The sequence below is a fragment of the Leucopleurus acutus genome (genome assembly GCF_964270905.1).
Source record: "Leucopleurus acutus genome assembly, chromosome: 3".
NCBI classification, from domain to species: Eukaryota; Metazoa; Chordata; class Mammalia; order Artiodactyla; family Delphinidae; genus Leucopleurus; species Leucopleurus acutus.
In genome coordinates, this window is record NC_139145.1 from 43,924,637 (window position 1) to 43,946,896 (window position 22,260).

Genomic DNA, 22,260 nt, shown 5'->3' on the forward strand with positions numbered 1-22,260 from the left:
TTCTGCAGGTCACCTCCACGAGCTTGGTCTCCTACCCCCGTCTCCAGCACAAACTGCAGCCAAGGGTTATCTTACATTTTTTTTGTTTAACTTTTTAAAAACCATTTTCGCTGCTATTGCATGTTTCACTGGGTATGTGCTTTAATACCCCTAACTAGACTACAACTGACTTGGGATCAAGGAACTTTTGTGCTGTGTCCTTCCACCCCTGCATAGCTGCACACATGCTGTTCAATAGGAATTTATAGGAGGAACAGGCATCAATACACTGGGCACTTACACTGTGCCTAGCACCATGCCAAGGACTTGACGTATATCGTGTAGGTACTCTTATCACGCTCATTATGCAGATGAGCAACTTGAGGCTTTCCAAGATTTAGGCACTTGCCTAAGGTTGTACCGCTAGAGCCGGAAGTGGAATCCAGTTGGTCTGCCTCCAAAGCCCCTACCCAGGTAACCATTATGCTGTCCGATACTACTGTCCCTCAAAGAAGAAACTTAGGCATTTGCTTCTATCTTGTGTCCTGAAGGGGTTCTGGATATTTTCTCCTCTGTCTCTCCTTATTTCTTTTGTTTATATTCACCCTCACCACCTTTCCCCACTACTCCTTGGGAAGACAGGGTGCCGAAGCAGTTGAGATTCAAAGACTGGTAAAGCTTAGAGCAAGGTGGGAGGAAAAGCACAATACCAGTATGTTTTGCGCTCTTTCCTCCCACTCAAATGAGCAGAATTAAACTCAAGTCCCTTCCTTAGAGGAGAATAAAGTTAATTTCCTTCCTTATTCTGCACACTGAGAGTTTCTTATTCACACTGTCATCTCATTAAATTCCTAGTGTCACCGTGGAATACCAACATTCCACTTGGCCTCTGCTGGGAAGAAAGAAAAAAAATCCAACTCAGGTGACTTCTGGTTGCATAAGAATATTCTACAACAGTGAATATGATTAATGAGAAAGGAGATGATAGAGCCAAACTCTCTGGCAAGCCTCTTGCCACTGAAGATGGCCTGGTAGAAGTTAATCTCCTTGTCTGAAAATACTGTGTCTTTGGCATTAACTGGGAAGAAGACAACTTTGAGGATAAAAACAAGCCAACAGATGCCTGAAAGCATATTAGCTGTAGCTTGACAGAGAAATTAAAGTCGTCTCGGTTCCACAGACAAAAAACCAAACATGGCCCTCCCTTAGTAAGTGCTGGAATTGGTTCTCCTGCAAGCAGCCAAGTAGTGAACCTCATCAACTCTTCAATCAAACTAGAAAGCTGACAAATGTCCCCAACTGCCTTTTTACCTCCTCTCCCCATCCCCACGTGCACATGAGGAAGACAACGGCTCAGCAACGGGGGAGGTTGGCTAAGGCAACACTGCTGGGACAGCGGGGGATGTTGACACAGAATGATTAAGCCATCACGCTGATATGAAATCACATCTCCCTCCTGCCCAAGGGAAAAGCGCATGGGGCCCGGCAAATGCATCCTCCTCCCGCATCAGGGATCAACCCCTAAGCGTGGGGGGAAAAGCTGACCCAAGGCAGCTTAAGATGCCCGTGCACGTGGGTGGGTGAACACGTGAAACCAGGTGGTGGAATCAACCAGGCTTTGGGACTGGCTCTTTTTTATTTTTTGGAGAATGATAAGAGTTGTACTTCCAGCAGCCTTTCCGATGAAACCCCATTATTATTTCTCTATTGTAAAATTGTGCTTTTTCTCATTTAGTATCTCTGGTTTATTAAGGTTGGAACTGTTCATCTGAGACTCTTTTATATGTGGCTTTCTCGCTACATTATTTATGAGAAACGTATCTTTATGATCTAATACAGTATTCCTGTATGCCTATAAATAATAAACCAACTTTGGGATGAGATGCCAGAAGAATTGTAGGACTGGCAGTTCTCTGTAAATAGTTGAATCCCCAGCAGATGATCTCTGCTAAGGATAACAGAGAGAAGGAGGGCCCTGGCAAGTTTTGGGGTTCCTCTGATTTGTTACCCAAATGTTACTGTTAGGTTGGAAGGCCCTTCTCTCCCAAGGAGCAATGTCTGAACTATTCAGTTTTTACCATCACAGAAGAGGAAGTATGTTCCACTTTTTACTATAATCCTGTAGCCTCTCTCATGCTTCCTTCTACCCACTGATGAGATACTTCAGAAAGGAGGAGAAAGAAGAGAAAAAGATGGAGGCAAAGAAATAGGAAAAGGGGAAAGTTTGTTTATTTAGCACCCACATACATGGACTAAATGATCTGAGTAGCGTAGCCAACTTCAGGTAGCTGGTAGGTACGGCAGAACCCAGTTATGCCACATTCGAAAGCTTCTGAGTTCCTTCTCGTGGAGAAAGGCAGAGCGGATTAGAACAAGTGTAAGAACACAGGATGACGCCCTCAAATTCTAAGGATGCCTCCAGCAAGGCAGCCATGGCCCCAGTAAGCCAGCCCTGAACCTCCATCAGAGAAAGAAATGGCCTGGACCTGGGAGCTGTTTCAGTGATGCTCTATTTGAAGAGCTTCTCTACGTTCTTGCTCCTGGATGCCCTATTAGGCCATCACCTCGCTGGTGTTCACCTGTTCAATCTGTGTCAATGGTTCTCTGACCCTTCTGCTCAGCTGCTCAGTGGGGCATCTCTTGTGGGCCTTTTCTTGGGCTGGCATTTCCCACCAAACACTTGGCCTCCCCCTTAGAGAGGTGCTCAAGCAGCAAGATCCAGTGCCTCCACAACTGAACTATTCATCTTCAATCCTAAACCTGCCGTTGCTCCTATACATTTCCGTTAACCGTGCCACAGCTGTCTGACTGACAAGGTGCACAAGACCAGAAGCATCCCAGCTTCCCTCCCTCTTGACTTTCCACGTCCAATTAGTTGCCAAGATGCATCAGTTCTCCTTCAAGATGATCGTTCCCATGTGTTCTCTCTCTCTCTCTATCCTAGTTTAGGACTTCATGAATCCTCAACAAAGATATTATAATAATCTCTTAACTTAGATGCAAGGTCTCACTCCCTCTGTTTCTCTGTACTATCCAGATTGGTTATCAAACATTCCAAGGTTCAAAAATTTCAATCCTTTCATGCAACAAATATTAGTGAGCACTTACTAGGCACCAGGCACCATTCTGGACTCTGAAAAACAAAAGTTCCTGTTGTCATGAAGTTTACATTTTAATGAGGTGGACAGGATGAAAATAAACACATATATACGCAACATGCTATGTCATGTTGTGGTAATTGCTCTGAAGAGGAATAAAGCAGGTAAAAGTACCAAACACTTCCTGTAGCGTGCCAAATAATAAATATTTTAGGCTTTGTGGGCCACACGATCTGTCTCAACTACTAAACTCCGCTGTTGTAGTGTGAAAGCGACCATAGACAATACACGTGAGCCTGGCTGTGTTCCAGTACAACATTATTTACAAAACCAAGCAGTGGTAGTGGTGTGATTTGGCCCACAGGCCATACTCTGCCAACGCCTGGTATAGACTTGATAGCAGGAACATGCCATTTTTTTAAGGGAATCTAAGAATACCTCTTTGATGAAGTGATATTCAAGCCATAAAGAAAGAGATCCTTAATGCATAGACTGTGAAAGAGGATTCCATGCAGAGGGAAGCGTAAGTACTAACGATGGGTGGTGAAAACATGCTTGGTGATGAAGCAAGGAAGCCAGGGTGTCTGGGGCTAGGCAAGCAAGGGGGACAGAGCTCACAGAGTATCTTCCATGGACACCCTTCATAATGCCTGGGTTCCACCGTTGCATGTACAACAGTCATGAGTTTTCATGATGGTGCCTTTGATTATTATAATAAAAATATAATGAATAGCTGCTATTTTTCTTTGCCCAGCACCCAGTCCCCCTCCCAGTAACACCACCTCAGTTTTCCTTTTGAGAACTGACCCCTTCTTTATCTCACTCCCCGGCATTTCCCACCGTAGCTCCAGCAGTGGAATATGAACCAGGCCATGCTAACCAGCAGATTCCATCATCCGGGTCATGATGACTCATTCAAGGATGAGCATATGGCCCAAGTCAGTCCAGTCACAGTAAAAACAAGGACTTTGTTGGATTTATATTCGGAAGGTAAGCCCTCCTCCTGTTCACCAGCAGAGGTGATGACCAAATGCAAGACTGGAAAACAGAGCTAAGAGATGGTAAGAGAAAGACAGAGACTGAATTTTGGTCACATTATTCGAGCCACTGAATCTAGCCTGAAGCTGGCTACCACTGAACTTTTCTACCACAAGGGCAATAAATCTCCCCGCCTCTGGCTTTGAGTTGGATTCACAGAAATCACAACCAAATGAGTCCTGACAGATAAACAAGTGCTATTCCATTTGCCAAGAAAGCACTCTCATGTGTTTTTTTCCCCCAATCCATACTCAAGACCTAGTTCAAATACTCCCTTCATTTACAAAGCTTTCAAAATTCTCTCTGGGATACCACCCTACTACATCTAGAATCTGTAATTCTGGAGTCCCTTTGCTTCTATCCTTCTAAGAAGCTTGTTTTCTGCTTGGGCTCTCACATATTAGCATGTGTGTTTCATCTCCCTGACAAGATACCTCCCTGAAAGAGTAGGAACATTAACCACTTCATCTCTATATCTCCATGACTCCAATAACAGTAAAGATATCTTATATATAAATGTACATGTGCATTTGTGTGTGTGTGTGTATACACACACACATATATTTAATGAATGAACACTACTAAGAACACCCTACTCTTTTCATCATAATTATCAATTACCAGGCTGCAGTACAGGGTTTCATCAAAAACTAATTCAAAAGGCTAAATGCATCAGACCACATTTAAATTTCTATAAATCTTATGTTAATTTAAATGGCTTTAGATTTAATTAAAAACGTTTTTCAATTGATAGTAATGTAACTTGGATAATTAACATCAAGTGGCATCTAGAGGACATATTTTAAAAAACTAATCTAGAGTATAAAGAGACCTAATTAACAATCAGAATAACATTTTATAATTATGCTTTGTTTATAGGGGCTATAATGTCCAATTCATTGTTCAATGAAACTGGTCACTAATGAAGATCAAAATGATGTTTTCCCTGGCGTCTCCATGAAGATGCCTCTTAGATGCACTGGCTTTTATGTTGCCTACTTTTGCTGCTTTTTAAAGGCCACTGCTGACTGGTACTTAATACCTTTGTTCTGTAATTAAAGTTAAACTATACCATGCCTCATCCTGCATGCTAATTTTACACCATTTTGGTTATTAAATGAACGGGCTTGGCTATAAACTTAAATTCTCTTGTGTAAGACCTAAATAGATACCTTTGTAATATGGAAAACCTAAGGTTGACAAAGACATTGATGCCCATGGGAAGAAAGACAGGGCCTGGTACCTGAATGAAAGCAAGGCCCTGAAGCCTAGGGGCATGGAGGCCCCGTGTGGAGAGTTTGGGAAGTAGGTGCTGGAGAGGTGGGGAGTGTGACAGGGCGATTGGTAAGTTCAGCTGCAAGTGATGAAGTGAAAGTGATGGAGAGACACCCACGCAGAAAAGTCCAGGTTTTTGGAAATGTGGAACTACAAATGAGAAGACCGTTCAAGGCAAATACAGATTTGAGGGTCACCTGAAAAGGGCAACTATTGAAACTGTATGTAAGTATGGGATTTTCCATAGAAACGTGAAAAAAGAAAACTAAGGACTGACCCAGGGGCAAGTCCATGTGTGGTGCCGGGAGTGAATCCACGTCCCTGAGTAAGTGAAAGAAGAGGTAGCGAAGGAAGTGGAGGAACAGTTACAGATGTGGGAAAACTGTGGGAAGAGCGGCGTCTCTAGAAACCAGATAATGAGGGGAATAAGTGGACAACTGTGGTCCAGTTCTCTTTGCCGCTCAGTATGACGCAACGTGCTACGGAGTTCAGGGAAGTTGAAGCTCACTGTGACAGAGGTCATCAGGCACAGTGGGTAAGACCGCCTGGATTCAGATCCTGACTCTGCCAGTGTCCCTCTGTGGAACTGAGGACAAAGTTCACAGCACTCTGTGCCCCAGTTTGCCCCTCTATAAATCAAGCTGATGAGCCAGGTTCCTCTAAGATTGTGCTGTGGATCCAATGCATTTACTCATGGCAAGTGACCGGCATCTTGCACAGAATAAGCCCTCAGTGTGTGTTTGCTCTATTTATATTGTAGCTTTTCTGGAGCAAAGTGGAACAAGCTGAACCTGAACTCAAATGAGAGCTACCAGCAAAGTAGTGGCAAAATGATTGAGCTGTGACTGTCTTAGGTCAGTGTTCTTTAGCGTAGCGGTCCCCAACCTTTTTGGCACCAGGAACCGGTTTCATGGAAGACAATTTTCCACGGACTGGGGGGGGGGCGATAGTTCAGGGGGTAATGCCAGCGATGGGGCGCGGCAGATGAAGCTTGGCTCACTTGCCCAGCGCTCACTTCCTGCTCTACAGCCTGGTTCCTAATAGGCTGCGGACTGGTAGAGGTCCGCAGCCCGGGGGTTGGAGACCCCTGCTTTAGCCTACATCAGAATCACCTACAGCTTACTGGCCCTACTCCTGAGTTTCTGATCAATAGGTCTAGCGTGGAGCTTGAGAATTTGCATGTCGAACAAGTAGACCATGGCTGATGCTCCTAATTTAAGGACCATGCTCTGAGAACCACTGTCTTTGAGTGGAAGGAAACACCCTACAATTTCGGGAATTCAACCCAGGCCTTCAATCCCTATCTTCAAAAGGTATTTTCTCTTCTGAGCCTAGCTGTGTTCAGGAAATCTACCAGTCCAAACTTAACTGATATCTGAACACTCCTACAAGTCCTAAGCCAATTTCTGAGTACCTTCTTCTATGAACATACGAGGGCTAGGTACAATTTTAGAACTTGATGGGTTCCCTGAAGTCCAAGTGGAACAGCAAAAGCCATCACCGACACAACACTCAGCACGTAGAGTGCTGACCTCGTACCAATCACTGTGCTGATAATCAGTACATATACTGTACCATCTACTTCTCCGAACTCCTGAGAGAGTCAGGCATTATTACACCATGTCACAGAGTAGAAGGAAGCCTAGAAAGGGAAAGTGACATATCCCAAGGCACTGGCTGACAAATGACAGAAACCGGGATTAAACCTGTTCTCTCGACCACTCAACTACACAGCTCTTGCCTGCTCTTTTTACCCCAGGAAACATGTGCATTATGAAACGTCAGCAACTGCTGTCTGCCTACATGATTCCTCCATATCTTTTCCAGGATAAAAGTTTCCAGATAATCGAACTGTTCTTTATGAGGTATGGCTACTAGTCCTTTAGGCTGACTATTCAATGTCCTTGGAGTGTGCCCAAGGGAGTCATTATCCTGAAAACTGAATAGGTGGGTGTGGTTATCCAGAGAGGAGTATAAACAACCCTTCTGATCCCATGGGTTAAGCAACTGTTTCCAAGAGACATTATCTCCTTAGGGTTATTATTATCTTCTACTGCAGGTTCTTACTCAGCTATCAACTAAAATTACTGATTTATTTACAGATGTTTCTTCCTGTATTCATTCATTCTTACTTCCATTCTTTATTGTATTCCTCTCTCTTTGTTTTATACGTGTAGAAACTAAAGCTTAAAGAGAAAAATAGACTTGGATAGGGTCACTCAGATTGTAAATGCTTGAGCAAAGATTCAAACCCAGCTATGTTAGATTCCACCACGAAATATGCAACCAGATTCCAACCTCCCAAGAGTTTGAGCAGTCTGATGACTCAAAAAGACAAACTTCTCATTAAGCTGAAAATGAAATTGCCTAAACTTCTCCTTCGACACCATATGGCTGAATCCCAGATGACAGGAAGCTCATTTCTGCAACACACTAGGCTCATTTCACTGAGTAGGTTGATGTGAGATTTGTGGGGTGGTCATTTCCTCTTCTTTTCAGCATTGGTAGCAGCAGTGGTATTTATTATGATGCTTCCTTTCTACATTTTTACACAAAAAAGCAAATGCTTCTGATGATGGATAGAGACAGATTTTATCCTAAATCATTCTGTAAGTGAAATATCACAAGCACAAGAAACAACAGCAGCAAAATTATCCACCTGCCTTCAAGTGACCAAATGCTACAATCGTCTTCCAATCCTTAGTTTATGTCACAATAGGGGAGGGGGGGAAGTTCTTAAATGATACCATCATAGAGTTTTGTAAACTGGGATGAAACCACAGTGTTTGGATATCTAAAATATCTGTATCTTTGCAAAGTCAGATTGTAAAGCAGTGAGGTGACTCACGAAGCCCCAAAGACTGATGGGAAGTGCCAAACACCATTTGTACAAAATGATCTCGGCATGAGATACCATCACTTTTTCCCCTGGGCAGTTATTTTAGAACTGGTAGAGCAAAAGACTCTTGACTAAGAGGATAGCTTAACGTTTCTGCATTTTTTCCCCCCCAAAACTTAGAACTAACATAGAAAGTGCCATTTCTACGAATAATAGAGAAAAACATTCATTGTGAGAGTTGGCAAAGGTCTTCGAACTACATTTCTGTGTAGCCATGTGCACGAAGGGTGGAGTCCATAGGCAAGGATTTGAACATCAGTCCCACCACTTACTGGTACCTGATCTTGGCAAGTTTCTTCACCTTTTCAAGCCTTAGTGTACTCATCTAAAAATGGGACCAATTTGAGGGGGCAGCAAAGTATAGTGCTTTAATGTGAAGCAGTCTGTATTCAAATACCTGGCTGGGAATCCTGGCTCTCACCCTTTACTATGGCTCACCTCTCCCTATAGCTCAGTTCCGCCATCTGTAAAATGGGGATGATAAAAACAGTGCCTGCCTCACAAGGTGTTGGTGAGGTCTAAATGCAATAATGCACCTAAAGCATCCTACTTGGATCATGGCAAGTGGTCAGTAGACTTTACCTTTTTTTCTTTTAAAGACTATCTACTTAGGGGGTTTTAAAAATAAGTTCTAAGAGGTCTCCCAAGGACAGAGTGGGGGGGAAGAAAGAAGCTATGCAGCTTAACCTTTATGCCTTAAAAGCCCCATCCACAACACAGAGCAGTGCTGTTCTTTTTTTTTTTTTTTTTTTTTTTTTGGTACGCAGGCCTCTCACTGGTGTGGCCTCTCCCGTTGTGGAGCACAGGCTCCGGATGCGCAGGCTCAGCGGCCATGGCTCACGGGCCCAGCTGCTCCGCGGCATGCGGAATCTTCCTGGACTGGGGCACGAACCCGTGTCCCCTGCATCGGCAGGTGGACTCTCAACCGCTGCGCCACCAGGGAAGCCCAGTGTTGTTCTTTTCTACATTTTACTGATTGGGGTTTGGTATGAAATTTTATTTTTAAAAGTTTCTGTTGCTAAGTTTTAAAAAATGGTTTGAAACTTCTGCTTTGGACAACTCTCATCTTACAGATAGGAAAAAGCAAGGCCCTGAAAGACAAAGGAATTGTTCCATCCCAGTGGGCACCTGAGCAGCGATTAGACCGCCCCTGGCTCGCTGCCTCTGCACCCGGCCCTCCCATGCCATTGAGTTCTGTCAGGATGGCCACTGCCATCTTCTGACTGTGCTGAGCCTGCTGCTGGTCGGAACGATGCTGAAGTTTTGACACTGACAGAGGAAAGCATAATGGGGCCAGTAAGAGTGACAGGGGAGTCAGGGGTAGATACAGGTGGGAGAGTAGAGGGTGAGTGTGTGTGTGGGGTGTGTGCGTGTGCGTGCAGGTTCACGTGTGTTATTACGTTAGGCACTCAAGATCCACTAAGTATGAGAGGCTGGTGGAGTAGCTAGATGAAAAGGAAGACCTAGAACTCAGGCAAGATGCCAGGCCTGGGGATGGAAACTTAGGAGTCATCTAGCAAGAAAGTTAGATATGAATGTGTATTATATCAGATAGACAGACAGACAGACAGGCCAGACAAGCTGATGGACTGAGGGTGGAGGTGATGAACAGAAGGAAGACAGCACTAATAGAGAAGAAAGAAGATGCAGGGTGCAACTAATAATGTACACAGCAAATAATAAGTTCAAGTACAAATAACATAATAATTTAAGTTAATAACATCTAGCACTTAGTGAACACTTCCTATTTTTAGCCAACTTACGAACCACTTTCCATAGATTATTTCATTCAATCCTTCCAGTCTCAGAGGGTAGATACTTCTATTACCCCCATTTTATAGATGAGCAAAACATAGGTGTAGAGAGGTTAGCTAACTTGCTTTAGGTCACACAGCTATTAAAGGACAGACATAGCATTAAAAATACAGTGGGTTAATTCCAGAGTCTGAGCTTTTAACTGGTACTCACAGAGAGCAAGAGAAGGAAAAGCATGATTAGTATTAATAGCAGCAGGAGTATTAACAGCAGCAGCACTGAATGAGTACTGTTTTGTGCTGGGCACTGTGTTAAGTGTGTATAACATGATCTAACACAATCTGATTGAGCCCCAGGGAGAACTAGAGGAGGTAGGTGTTCTTAGCCCAATCGAGCAGAAAAGGAAACTGGTTCAGTGATGTTGGTAATTTGTCTAAAATCACACAGCCAGTAGGTGACAGAGCCGGATGAAAAGCTAGGTTAGCTCCAGTACCAGAACTCTTAAACCACCCTGCTAGACCATTTCGGTGTCCAGCCAAATTCAATGATTCCAATAGTGGAACCAACAGAGAAATTGCTGTTTTTACAAATGAATCCTTGGGTCCTTACAAAAGAACTTCTAATTCAGTTAAGTCAGGCTTGGATCCGTGAACCTGAACTTTTTCAGAAGTTCCCTACATGATTCTTAATTGACAACCAGGTTTAGTAATCACTGTAACAACGTATACAAGTCCTGACTGCTTACTGCAGGACTGCCAACCTGTGAGGATTAGTACGTTTCCTGGTATGAGCACACATCCCCACCCGAAGCTTGATGATGGCGGACGTGCCACAAAGACTCACGATTTGAGAAACTTTTAAGGTGGGGCCTGGGAGGTGCATCTTCCTTGCTTTGAGAGAGTAAAATTACCTTTACAGGTAATTAGCCAAAATCACTCTTATAGACACCATTTAACTTCTCCTCTAAAATGTACACAGTAGCATTAAACCAGTTCAAGGACTGAAGTTTACTTACCTAAAACTCTTAATCTCTCAGCTCCTACTACCACTTCATTGCTATCTGCAGAGAAGAGCAATTTTCCAGAAACTGTCTTCACCTCGAACTTGTTGCCATAAGCTTCTACAGCTTTTGGCCCTAGAAGGGGGAGAGAGGGAATACGTTAGTTCCGTTGCATTCAATTATAAAGAGCTTTTCGCAGAACAGATACATCTGACTAGATTGTATTGGACTTTAATGTAAATGGATTGGTTTTCAGAAGCTGGCTGTGACAATTAGCCGCATGACTCTAGCCATATCTCGTCAATTACTTTTAATCATACGCTCTCCAGCTAGGATTTTAAAAACCATTCTGTCCTTCCTCCAAACTAATGCTTGAGTGAGATTTCCCTCAGCTAACCAGCAAATCACTTCCAAATACTTGTAGATTTTGGCTTGCATTTATGAAAGCACAAAATACTCACCATCTCTTGAAGGACCGGCATATCTTTGGCCAGCCCTAACTGTTGGAAAGGGCACCTTTAAATTCAGCTGAAATCTGCCTCACTCTTTCCACCCCTGACCCGCTGGCTGCATTTGACACCAGACAAGTATATAAGTCATTTCTTGACAGAAGAGGCTATAATATCTTGTAATTAATTGCCTTGAAAGTTACTGAATCTTTCATGATAGAATTTCATTCAATAAAAAATAAATTTTAGAGGTTTTATCATATCACAACAGATACTCTTCTTGAAGCTGAGGCTATAGTAGCGGCAAAAGGAAGACAAAGTCCCTGATCCCTTAGCACTTACCTGCTGATAGAGACAGACAGACAGACATTTAAACATGTGTTAATAAATCAACCAGAAAACTGCAGAGAGTTTTAGGTATTATGGAAAAAGTAGAACAGCTAACGTTAGAATTCTTAAAACAACAACAACAACAACATAGAGCTACCTAAATACCTGAAGTTCAGAAGGCTCCAAAAAGCTAGACCACAGAAGTGCATCAGAATAACCTGGGGGTGTCGTCATTCTCAATGAAAATAGCTGAGATCAAAAAGGAATTTATCTTTTGGACTGGAAATTCACATAGAAAAATATTTGAGGGTAGAGTCCAGAAAGCTTATATTTTTTCCAAAACTGCCCAGGATATTCTGATATAACTGTCCCTCAGTATCTGTGGGGGATTAGGTCCAGGATATCCCTCGGATATCGAAATCCATGGATGTTCAAGTCCCTTACATAAAACGGTGTGATACTCGCATATAACTTATGCATATTCTCCTGTATACTTTATTTATTTTTATAAATTTAATTAATTAATTACTTTATTTATTTTTGGCTGCATTGGGTCCTTGTCGATGCGCACGGGCTTTCTCTAGTTGTGGCGAGCAGGGGCTACTCTTCGTTGCGGTGTGCAGGCTTCTCATTGTGGTGGCTTCTCTTGTTGCGGAGCATGGGCTCTAGGCGCTTGGGCTCCAGTAGTTGTGACACTCAGGCTCAGTAGTTGTGGCTCACGGGCTCTAGAGTGCAGGCTCAGTAGTTGTGGCACACGGGCTTAGCTGCTCCGCAGCATGTGGGATCTTCCTGGACCAGGGCTCGAACCCATGTCCCCTGCATTGGCAGGTGGATTCTTAACCACTGCGGCACCAGGGAAGCCCCTCCTGTATACTTTAAATTATCTAATTACTTATGATACCTAATACAATGTATGCTGTGTAAATAGTTGCAAATACAATATAAATACTATGTAAACAGTTGCCAGCATGGGACAAATTCAAGTTTTGCTTTTTGGATCTTTCTGGAATTTTTTCCCCCAAATGTTTCTACCTGTAGTTGGTTGAATACAGGAATGTGGAACTCGTGGATATGGAGGGCCGACTGTATAGCATTTTTGTTTCCTTCTAGTTATTTTTCAAGACAGTGTCACTTATTAGTAAAAAAGTAGTAGTGAAAGGGCCCTCAGTGCCTTCTAGGCAAAGATCACTAGGAACACACTTGGAGTCGAACAAGTTGGGTTTTTAACTCATTGCCGTGAGAGAGAACACACACCCGTGGGGAACCATAGGGCTTCTCAATAAGAAGAAAGAATTTATTACAGGATCTGGCCTTATAATAGGTTATTTGGAGGCAGGGTTTAAGGAAGCAAGGTTTCATTCTGGATTACATGCTGTCAGGTACTAGGAGTAATTTTACGATTAGCATCTTAGTAAATCTTATCTAGAGTAGGGAAGACCAGAGCAACGCCAAACTGTAATGGATAAACAAACAGTAGTCATTCATATTATAGGGGGAGAGGGGGAAGTCTGGTGATTCCTGTGGTTTGGATAAAAGTTTCTATTTTTCATGTATGTTCAGACATGATCAGGGTGGTGTTTGCTTTCTGCTTTTTCTCCATCCTTCATGGCCACGAGTGGCCTTGTCTGGTGTTGATGTTCTGTGAAATTATTTATGTCCACACAGAACACCAACGCTTGGCTGATAGAGCCCGGCCAGCCCCTGGATGTCTGGGGCCGCTTTCCTCTTTGGCAAGGCTATCGCACTAAGAATCAGAAGACAAAAATTATGTCCCAACTCTCTCATTTTCTGGTAATGTGACTTTGGGCAAATCATCTGATCTTTCTGAACCTCATTTTCTGCATCTGCAAAACTGTGCTACTACCATCGATTCTATCTATCGCATAGAAAGGTTAAAAGGACTGAATTATGCTGCGTTTATAAAGAGAAATTTGTAGGCAGAAAAGAGTTGTGAAATGTAGGGGACTGATCTTGTGATTATCATCGCCATTGGGATCATAACCATCGCCATTTTTCTAATGTAATGGTCACAACACATTGAAATGAACAAATGGTGACCATCTCTGAGTGAACTTCCCTCATTCGCATCATCATGTCAATTCAGCAAAACTGATCTCTTGCCAGTACATCCACACTGGCCCTCTGACAAAAAGAAGCACACTGGAAAGGCTCTTTAATGAGTGGGGGATGGAAACAGCAGACAGAGCACACATTTCCAAATGGTATGGGACCTGGACGTTGTCTTCTTTGACTGCCTTCACGCTGTACGTGAGAACAGGTGAAAGCAAAGCCAAGGGCTCCCTCAAGGTCACCCAGCAAGCTAATGGCAGATCTGCATCTGGAACTGTGCCCTAGGAATCATTCCATAGCAGAAAAGGGATGCTTATTTGTCTAGAAAGGAAAAGGATGCTGGAGCAATTAGAGGAACTTTTGGAGGATGAAAGGGATTAGGAAGCTGGAGACAAGGAAGAGAGAAATCCTGAAAGAAGAGACAGGTGCAGTGAGGGCTTGGGATTAGGTTGCTTAGGGAGGGCTAAGATGTAGCTGTCTTCTTGGTCACAAGAAACCTTCAGTAAAATCTGTATTACTTGGCCATGCTTTGAGGTTGTTACCTTTTCTTTTTAGGGGGGAGACTGGAGATCAGGAGGTCTAGTGCTAATGAATGAATGAACGAATGAGGGAATGAATGAATGATCTCAGGATGGCCACAGGGTGAGCACAATTTGTCCGCTCTGGATCTAGTCAGATATGGCGGTATGACTTGTGGACACAAATGCTTGGACTTTGCTTCCATGGACTTGGGCAATACCATGAGACACACCCCTGAGGCATCAAGAACACTGGTCTGTGTGTAAACTAAGTTTACTGTGAACTTAACGAATGGTGTGTGAGATACAGGAGCGTGTACTGAAGAGACTGCAGCCATCAGAGAACACAAGACACCATTAAGTTATCTTGCTTTTCAAGGCTTCTGAGAATACAACATGGACGGAACCATTTGGGTATATAAGGCTCAGTAGTTGGTAGTTTTAGCCAAAACCCCACAGAGCAACTGCTGGCTCCATGGTGCAGATGGCTTGTCCTTTTGTTGATTTCACCTGGGGCTGCCCAAGCTCCTTGGACATGATGAAATCTTTAAAAAAAAAAAAACAAAAAAAACGATTCTACAAAGAAATGTAAATGGAGCTGGAGACCTGCGTTTGCTCAGGAGGTCTCTTGGTGAGCTCACTTCCTCTCCAGGATGGAAAAGATCGTTATTTGTAACCTGAAACTAATCTTCAATTAATCCCTTTCTGTGCACAGTAGTGTACGTGTGAAGCACCTCCTTATCTAATCTCCATCAGGATGCACTGGCCATCTCCCAGGCCTGCCAATGCCATGAATCTGGGAGCTAGAAGGACCTGGGGGCCGTGCAGTCTAATTTCTTTCCTCAACTCCCTTGATCCTGGGGACTTTCCCCACTCTGGCTAGATGTCGTATAAGACTTCTACAACTTTCCTCCTTGCAGGTCAGAGGGTTCCCTGTTTGGACCTACTACTGAGATGATAGTAAATCAGCAGCAGCATGAGTCAGGTATGCCTGTGTCGCCTGGCCTGGGAACTTAACCATCATTTAAAACATTGTTTCCTGTGAAAAGATTACCTGAATCGCTAACACTGGAATTTCTTCTGGGCTTTTGAGACATGATCATTAGGTAATAAGCAGGAGAACTCTTGAATCCTCAGGACTGCCACAGTAAACCCGGCCGCTTAGGCAAAATGATTTGCTGTCAGGCAAGTCCACCACTAAGTGTACCGGGCCTTAGGATACTTTCTCCTGGAACTGCTCTGTGCTTTCCACCATGTGCATCAATGTAAAAGGAGAACGCTGAAGGGAAACTTTAGGGGTGATCGTGCATGGGTGTATGTACTGGGAATTCTATTTGAACGTACGTACTATCCTCTCTAGAAGGCATCTTGAAAGGCTGCTGCCGGCTGGTGTTAGGATGGCTTTCTGCCCATCTCGTTTAATATTAGCTACCTTGTGCCTTACTTTAAGAGGTAGGGATGGGGTCTCAGCTCCAGGGGCCTGCCCTGGTCAGGGGAGACAGAAAGAAGATGGGGAAACAGAGAGGCAGTAGAGAGGAGAGAACAACAGAAGAAGAAAAGGAGAGACAGAAAGAGGAAAGAGGCGAGAGAGAAGGGGGAGGCAGAGGGAGACAAAGGGAGATGGAGAGAGGGGGAAGGAAGAGGGGGTGAAGGAGGAGAAAAGGGGGAGTCGGAAGAGAGAAGCAAAAGGAGGAGGTGGGGGGAGAAGGAGGGGGACAGACTCTTTTCCTGAGTAACAGTCATTCGTCCGGTTCCAGCTTTATCAAAACAAAATCTCTCAAGTCAGCCAGATCTCCCACCGCAAATAGATGGCAAATGATCAAATGATCAGGCGAAATAGGTCCCTTTTGAACGCGGGAATCTGGGAGCTGGAGGTCGGATTTATTTCCCTCCTGGAGGCAATTTTCACGCACACTGCTTAAATCATTGCTTACTGAAGCTGTTTATTTAATTATTTAGCATCGTGACTGCGGGCCACATGTTAGAGCAGCGAGGCCGCTGAGCTGGGCGCGCGCTGGAAGAGCAATTTTATGGATTACGGGCTCTGCCACAGCTGTTCCTCCAGTGGAAGCCAGTCCAGGTCACCCACCAGCTGTGGCTCTCCAGACATACACATCTGGTGGCGGGAGAGTGAGGCTCTTTCCCCAGCGAGACTCTGGGCACAAAGGCATCTGCCTCCCCGTGGCATTGGGATTAGTGGGGCTCCAGATGTTTTAGTGCCAGTAATGTTTCAGGACATTTGGGCAACTGGCTTCTCGAAATGTCCATCTGTATACATTTCTTTCAGCCCTGAAGCCAAACAAATGGCATCTTCTGTCTGCAAGTGTAACAATGCCGTTCAGACATAGCCCCCCTTTCCCCTTCTGCCGTGGAGGTGCATGACAGCTCCTATTTACCGCTGCTCATAGCCTACAGAGGGGGCACCGGTCATACCACCCAGCGTGTTACCGCGACCGTGAGGCCCATGTTCATCATTAGAGTCATTATGGTGAATAACCAACTCTTGTTTAAATTTCAGCACTGTGCAGCTTAAACCCCACTGGGTGTTCTCCACGGCTGTTAGGAGCAGATCTGCGCCATGAAAAGGAACTACACAAACATATTCAGTCGGGGTACATCTGCATCTCGCAATTGAGCTAGGTTCAAAGTCAGCACGTACGGCAAATATGGCATGGATTCAAACTATCATTACAAATCCCTTTTACAACCCATAAAGTATGATGTGCATGGTTCTGTGTATACTGTGCTCTCTTCCAGTTAATACAACACAGCCAGCTTTTCCTCTGGCACTGGAGCAGAGAGCTTTCCTGTGGTTGAGCAGCTGGTGTTTAGGGGCCATGCTACATGAAAAATAGTTTATTCTTCTTCCCCACCCCCTAAACGAGTATCATCAGATTTGCATAAGTTAAATGTGTGTATAGGATGAGACTCTGCCCTTGAGTAGCATCAGGGAACACATGCTTTGTTCTCTTTTCCGACACTGTAAAATGTGCGAGCAGACTTTCCCTTCTTTAGATACATCACATGGTGTTTCATTCAACCTTCCATTGTATGTTTTTTGAGCGCTTACCGTGGACCAGACACTGCTAAGTTCTTTCTTTTCTTACCTGTTATCAGCTGAGTTAGGACTTTAGTCTGTTCGTTGAGGATGTTCACTGTAACATTTCTGGCAGATTTGAAGTACAGGGCATTACCCTGTAATAAGAAAATTAGAGAAACATATGAAAATGGCAGATTTTTTTTTTCATTATAGGTTATTACAAGATATTGAGTATAGTTCTCTGTGCTATACAGTAGGTCTTACTGTTTATATATTTTATATATGGTGGCAGCAGATTTCTAAACAAAACTGTAATCCCCACTCCCCACGGGGCTGAACTGATCTTAGCCAAGTTCTAACTGATGTATCTTTCTTTGAAAATTCTAAATGTTTAATGATCCCCACATACATGATAATTAATTGGCATTCAATCAGAATGGATTTTCCCCAAAGAGACACACAGATAGACAGACACACTCCAAAGAGATTTCATACACACACACACACACACACACACGTTTGTTGAATCAAAGACAACAAGGACACAGAGCCCTTTAGATCTTACTGTAGATATTAGTTAGCTCTGGTACACGGAATGATCAGGAGTGAATGACAATCTCCTACTCTCACCCTTTCTAGTTCACAATTTCTCCAAAGAACCATGCAGAGTTCTTAGTGGAGAGGAAAATGCTTGTGGAAAACACTTCAGGTTTCCCCCTCCAGCAGGTCCACTGGCTGTGACAGTCCAGGTACTCCTCAGAAAGATGGAAATCTTTTTGTAGAAGGTTTGCCACGCATGGATACAAAACCCAGGAGGATCCAGCATCTCCAAGGTGGCCTCTGCCTCCCCTTTCTTCCTCTTCTTTCTCCAGATTTCTTTTCCTCCAGGCATCCTGTGCCTTCAACCCACCGCCCTTTAATCAAAAAGGGCACCTGATCGCCCTTCCACGTAGTGGCAGACATTTCTGAGAATGACTCAGAACACAGGCTGGCACACTTTTTCTATAAAGGGCCTGACAATAAATACTTTAGGTTTTGTGGGACATATCACCTGTGTGTTAACTATTCAAATCTGCTTTAGTGCAAATGAGCCATAGACAATACGTAGACAAACAGCTAGGGCTGTATTCCAGTAAAACGTTCTTCGTGGATAATGACATTTTGATTTCATATCATTTTAAACTTAATATAATCTTATTTTGTCATAAAATATTACTCTTCCTCCCCGTCTTTCCCCCACCAAACATTTAGAAATGCAGAAACTATCTCAGTTCACTGGCCAGATGAGAACAGGCCGAGGGCTGGATGTAGCCCATAGGCCATATTTTGCCAACCCCCAGCTTAGACATTCTTCCTTTCTTGGAGTAAACTAAAGCCATAAACAAAAGGACGAATCTCTGCCAAAACATGTCAGTAACCAGATGGTTATTAGGAAGAAGAATGTAGGTAGTCATCCTTGTCTTTCCAAACCCTCGTTACCACATGGCATGTACCTGCCTGAAAATTCAGTTAAACCACTATGAATTGAGTCCCAAATACAGAAAAACCATTGTGCCACGAGTTGTCAGGAAAATGAAGATAGGAAAGACCCTCTTCACCTTCAAAGTCTTACATTCCAGTGGGGACAATGACGCAGCACACACACCTACAATACCAGGCAGAGGACCGTAAGGGTGATAAGAGAGCAGCAGTGTGCGGGAACTCTCCTGAAGGGTGCGACTGTCCCTGGCTTAAGGCTGTGGAGTGAGACGCAAAGGGGATGATCATGCTGAGCTGAACCTGGGACAGAATGTAGATAGGCTTTTCCGAAGATGGAATGAGAAAACGAGGACGGTTGTGGGCTGACTGTCTTATGTCTTTTTTCTTCGAAAACAGGTGATTCATGGGCCCAGCCCAGGGCCTGCAGACGGTGGAGTGGCAGAGCTGTGCTGACAGGCAGCTCGGGCCAAGGTCTGAGGTAGTTTTCACGAGCGGAGAAGACAGATGGGGCGGCCACCACCAAGGCGTTTTCCACACACTGATGGTCTAGAGCCGTGGTCCCTCTTACCCGAGGTTAACTGATAAAATGGATAACTGACCCGCTCAAGCCCTGAGAAACCAGTTAACCTTGGGTGAGAGCTCTTGTCCTACTGTTGAGGAGAGAGAGAACTTCTGCCACATCTGGGCAACCACTGATTCACTGTGCCCCTCCCCCACGCCCCCCGTAGCTTGAAATTAAAATTTTGCCTGATGAATAAAGGTTTTTTAGTTCTGTTTTGTTTTTTGCTTATTACTTGGATCAGGGAAGAAGAAATACATTGAATCTAATATTGACACAGTTTTTTTTTTTTTTCCCCATCCATTAGGAAACAGATATTAACCTAAAATAGTTTCCTTGCCATTGCTTCTGGCAGGGCTTAACGGTGCTACTTTAAACTTACAAACAATTCAAGCAATGTGAGAATTCAGAACCTGGAACCTGCCTAGGAGGATATAGGTTTCCAGAAGTTAAAGCACTAACTCTTCATATATTGAGCAACCTGGCACTGCAGAGAGAGGGGTGACCCGGAATCAGACAACTGGATAAACTCCATGGCCACTGACCAGTGTGCGACCTTGAGCAAAACACTTAATCATTCCGTGGTTCATTCTCTGCAACATCGATGTCAGCAGCAGCTCAGGGCTGACATAACTGAGCCCTCTCTATGAGCCACGCACACAGTAGAAGCCCTGGAGTCAAGCTACCTAGTCTCCAAGCTCCACTCGACCACCTGCCAGTTGGGTGGCTTTGGGCAAGTAACTTAAGGGTTGTAAGCCTCAGTTTCTTGATATGTGATGTTGCACATATTATTATTAAATTATTAAAAGACACATCTTATTAAAATTATTAAATTCTCTATGTAATGAACTGTGTTCCAGGCACACAGTTAAGTCCTCTGTAGTTGGTAGGGTTAGGGGAGGGGGCAGACAGGGCAGCTTAGTGACAGAGGCAGGAGGAGGGGGAGGGGGAAAGAGAGGAAGAGGAGGGGGGACGGGGAAAGGAGGGAGGAGGAAAAGGTTGACCTTTCTTTGTATTACCTAATCCTTATAACCTATCTGTGAACTAAGTCAGGGGTATCCTCTACATCCAATATTCTGTTTCCAGATTTCAAAGGATCTCCCTTTAGCGGCCGGTTCACTATTATCTTTCAAATCCCAGTATCTTCAAACGTATCTGCCTGCCCTTAATATTCACAAAATTCTATTGAGGAAAAAAAACAAAACCTCTCCAGCTTTGATCAAGGTTTGTAGCAAGAGATAAAATAAAGCCAGCCCTTCCCTTTTATTGCTAGATCAAAAGATTAACATACAGCATTAATTGGTCTGTGATGCTTAACACGCTGGGAAACAGTCTTTGCTACATGAGGGTTTAAACAAAGAGCCTCATTCTAGCCCGGGACATCTTGCTATAACCCTCCCATATACAGTACCTGAAAACAGAAAGATCACCAGGAAAAAAGCACAAACCACCAGTTAACAAACTCTGACTCAGCTGGGTCAGGGCCATTTTATTTGGCTCTCTGGCTCGCTTTACTGAGGTTAAACCAGGAAGCAGCAGCCAAGCGAAGCATCCTCTGCGGTCTCTGTGGTATCAGAACCAGTAGGGGAAACACTTTATGAGGAGAGGCTAAATTCTGCTCTCTCAGCTGCTTCTCTTTCCTGTCTCCCTCCCACTCACCACTGCAGCCTCTGGGCCTGGGGAGGTTAATTTCTGCCACAGGACAGCCTGCTCTGGGGCCAGTGACTTTCACTAAATGACTTCAAGGCAACCATCCAAGGACAAGGGGCTTATGGGGAACCCGAGGGAGGCTCAGCCCCGCCTGGCGGAAAGGAAGGAGTCTGGCAAACCCGAGGGTGTTTGGTGATGGTTATCAGAGCTCTGGACCGCAGCAAGTCAGTCTGTGGCCAATCAGCCCAGATTCTCCTGGACACGGGGTGAGGCTGCTTGGGACATGAGGAAGGGGGACACACACCACTTCTCCCACTTTGGGAGATTAGGACACTCCACATCAGGACTCTCCCCAAACAACTAAAGCATGCAGCATTTGGATGGAGAAGAACCCCCATCGTATCTGTTTCTCTAGAGCAGAACATGCAGAACAGAATCACACATTTTCTTGATGACGCAAGACCACTGCAATGAACGTTATTTATCCCACAATGCTTTCCAGGGACTACTGTATGCATGTGGCTATTTGAACACTAAATGGCTCCATCATGCTGCCATTTTAAAATTAGTGTATCTGATTCTTTGAAATGTATTATTTGTTCTCATATGAAGGCAGTCCACATAAACATCAAATACTACAAAGCTTATATTGAAGAGCAGTGGTTCATACCTCTCACCACCTTGAAAGCAAGAGCTTTCAACTTGCCAGGATTCTCCTTCAGGTACTTCCCTCCCCATGGCCCAAAATATACTTCTGTGCTATCGCTTATCTATCAACTTTAGACGTTATCCACTGAATTTCTCCAATGGTATGGACTCTTCCACGCAATTTTGGTCAAACCAATATTCAGAATCTACATTATTATGATTATGCATAATATTGTCCACAGCTGAGCGAAGTCATGTTCTTTGATTACATTTCCTTTTCCTTTCTTGTACACTTTTTTTTTTCTTTTTGTAGAGTCAATAAATGCTTCATTTAAAAAAAATGCTTTATTTTCTACTTTTGTTTTTTTCCTCCTGATGTTGAATCCTTTTTCTTTAGGTTCTATATTCTGGGAAATAACCTCAGCTTTAAGTTCCAATATTTCTGCTGATTTTTAAAAAAAATTTTACTACAG

General features: G+C 43.9%; 1 protein-coding gene across 1 annotated transcript in view; it reads right to left on the minus strand.

Annotated features, from left to right (window-relative positions):
• Nucleotides 1-22,260, minus strand: part of SGCD (sarcoglycan delta) — a gene marked incomplete at its 3' end in the record, with an annotated part of 395,556 nt that overhangs the window by 129,077 nt on the left and 244,219 nt on the right. The window contains exons 3-4 of the mRNA XM_082837340.1: nt 17,519-17,606; nt 11,060-11,179 (exon numbers count right to left, since the gene is read on the minus strand). Coding sequence (XP_082693466.1) covers nt 11,060-11,179; nt 17,519-17,606 — 208 coding nt within the window. The remainder of the gene's footprint in view (nt 1-11,059; nt 11,180-17,518; nt 17,607-22,260) is intronic.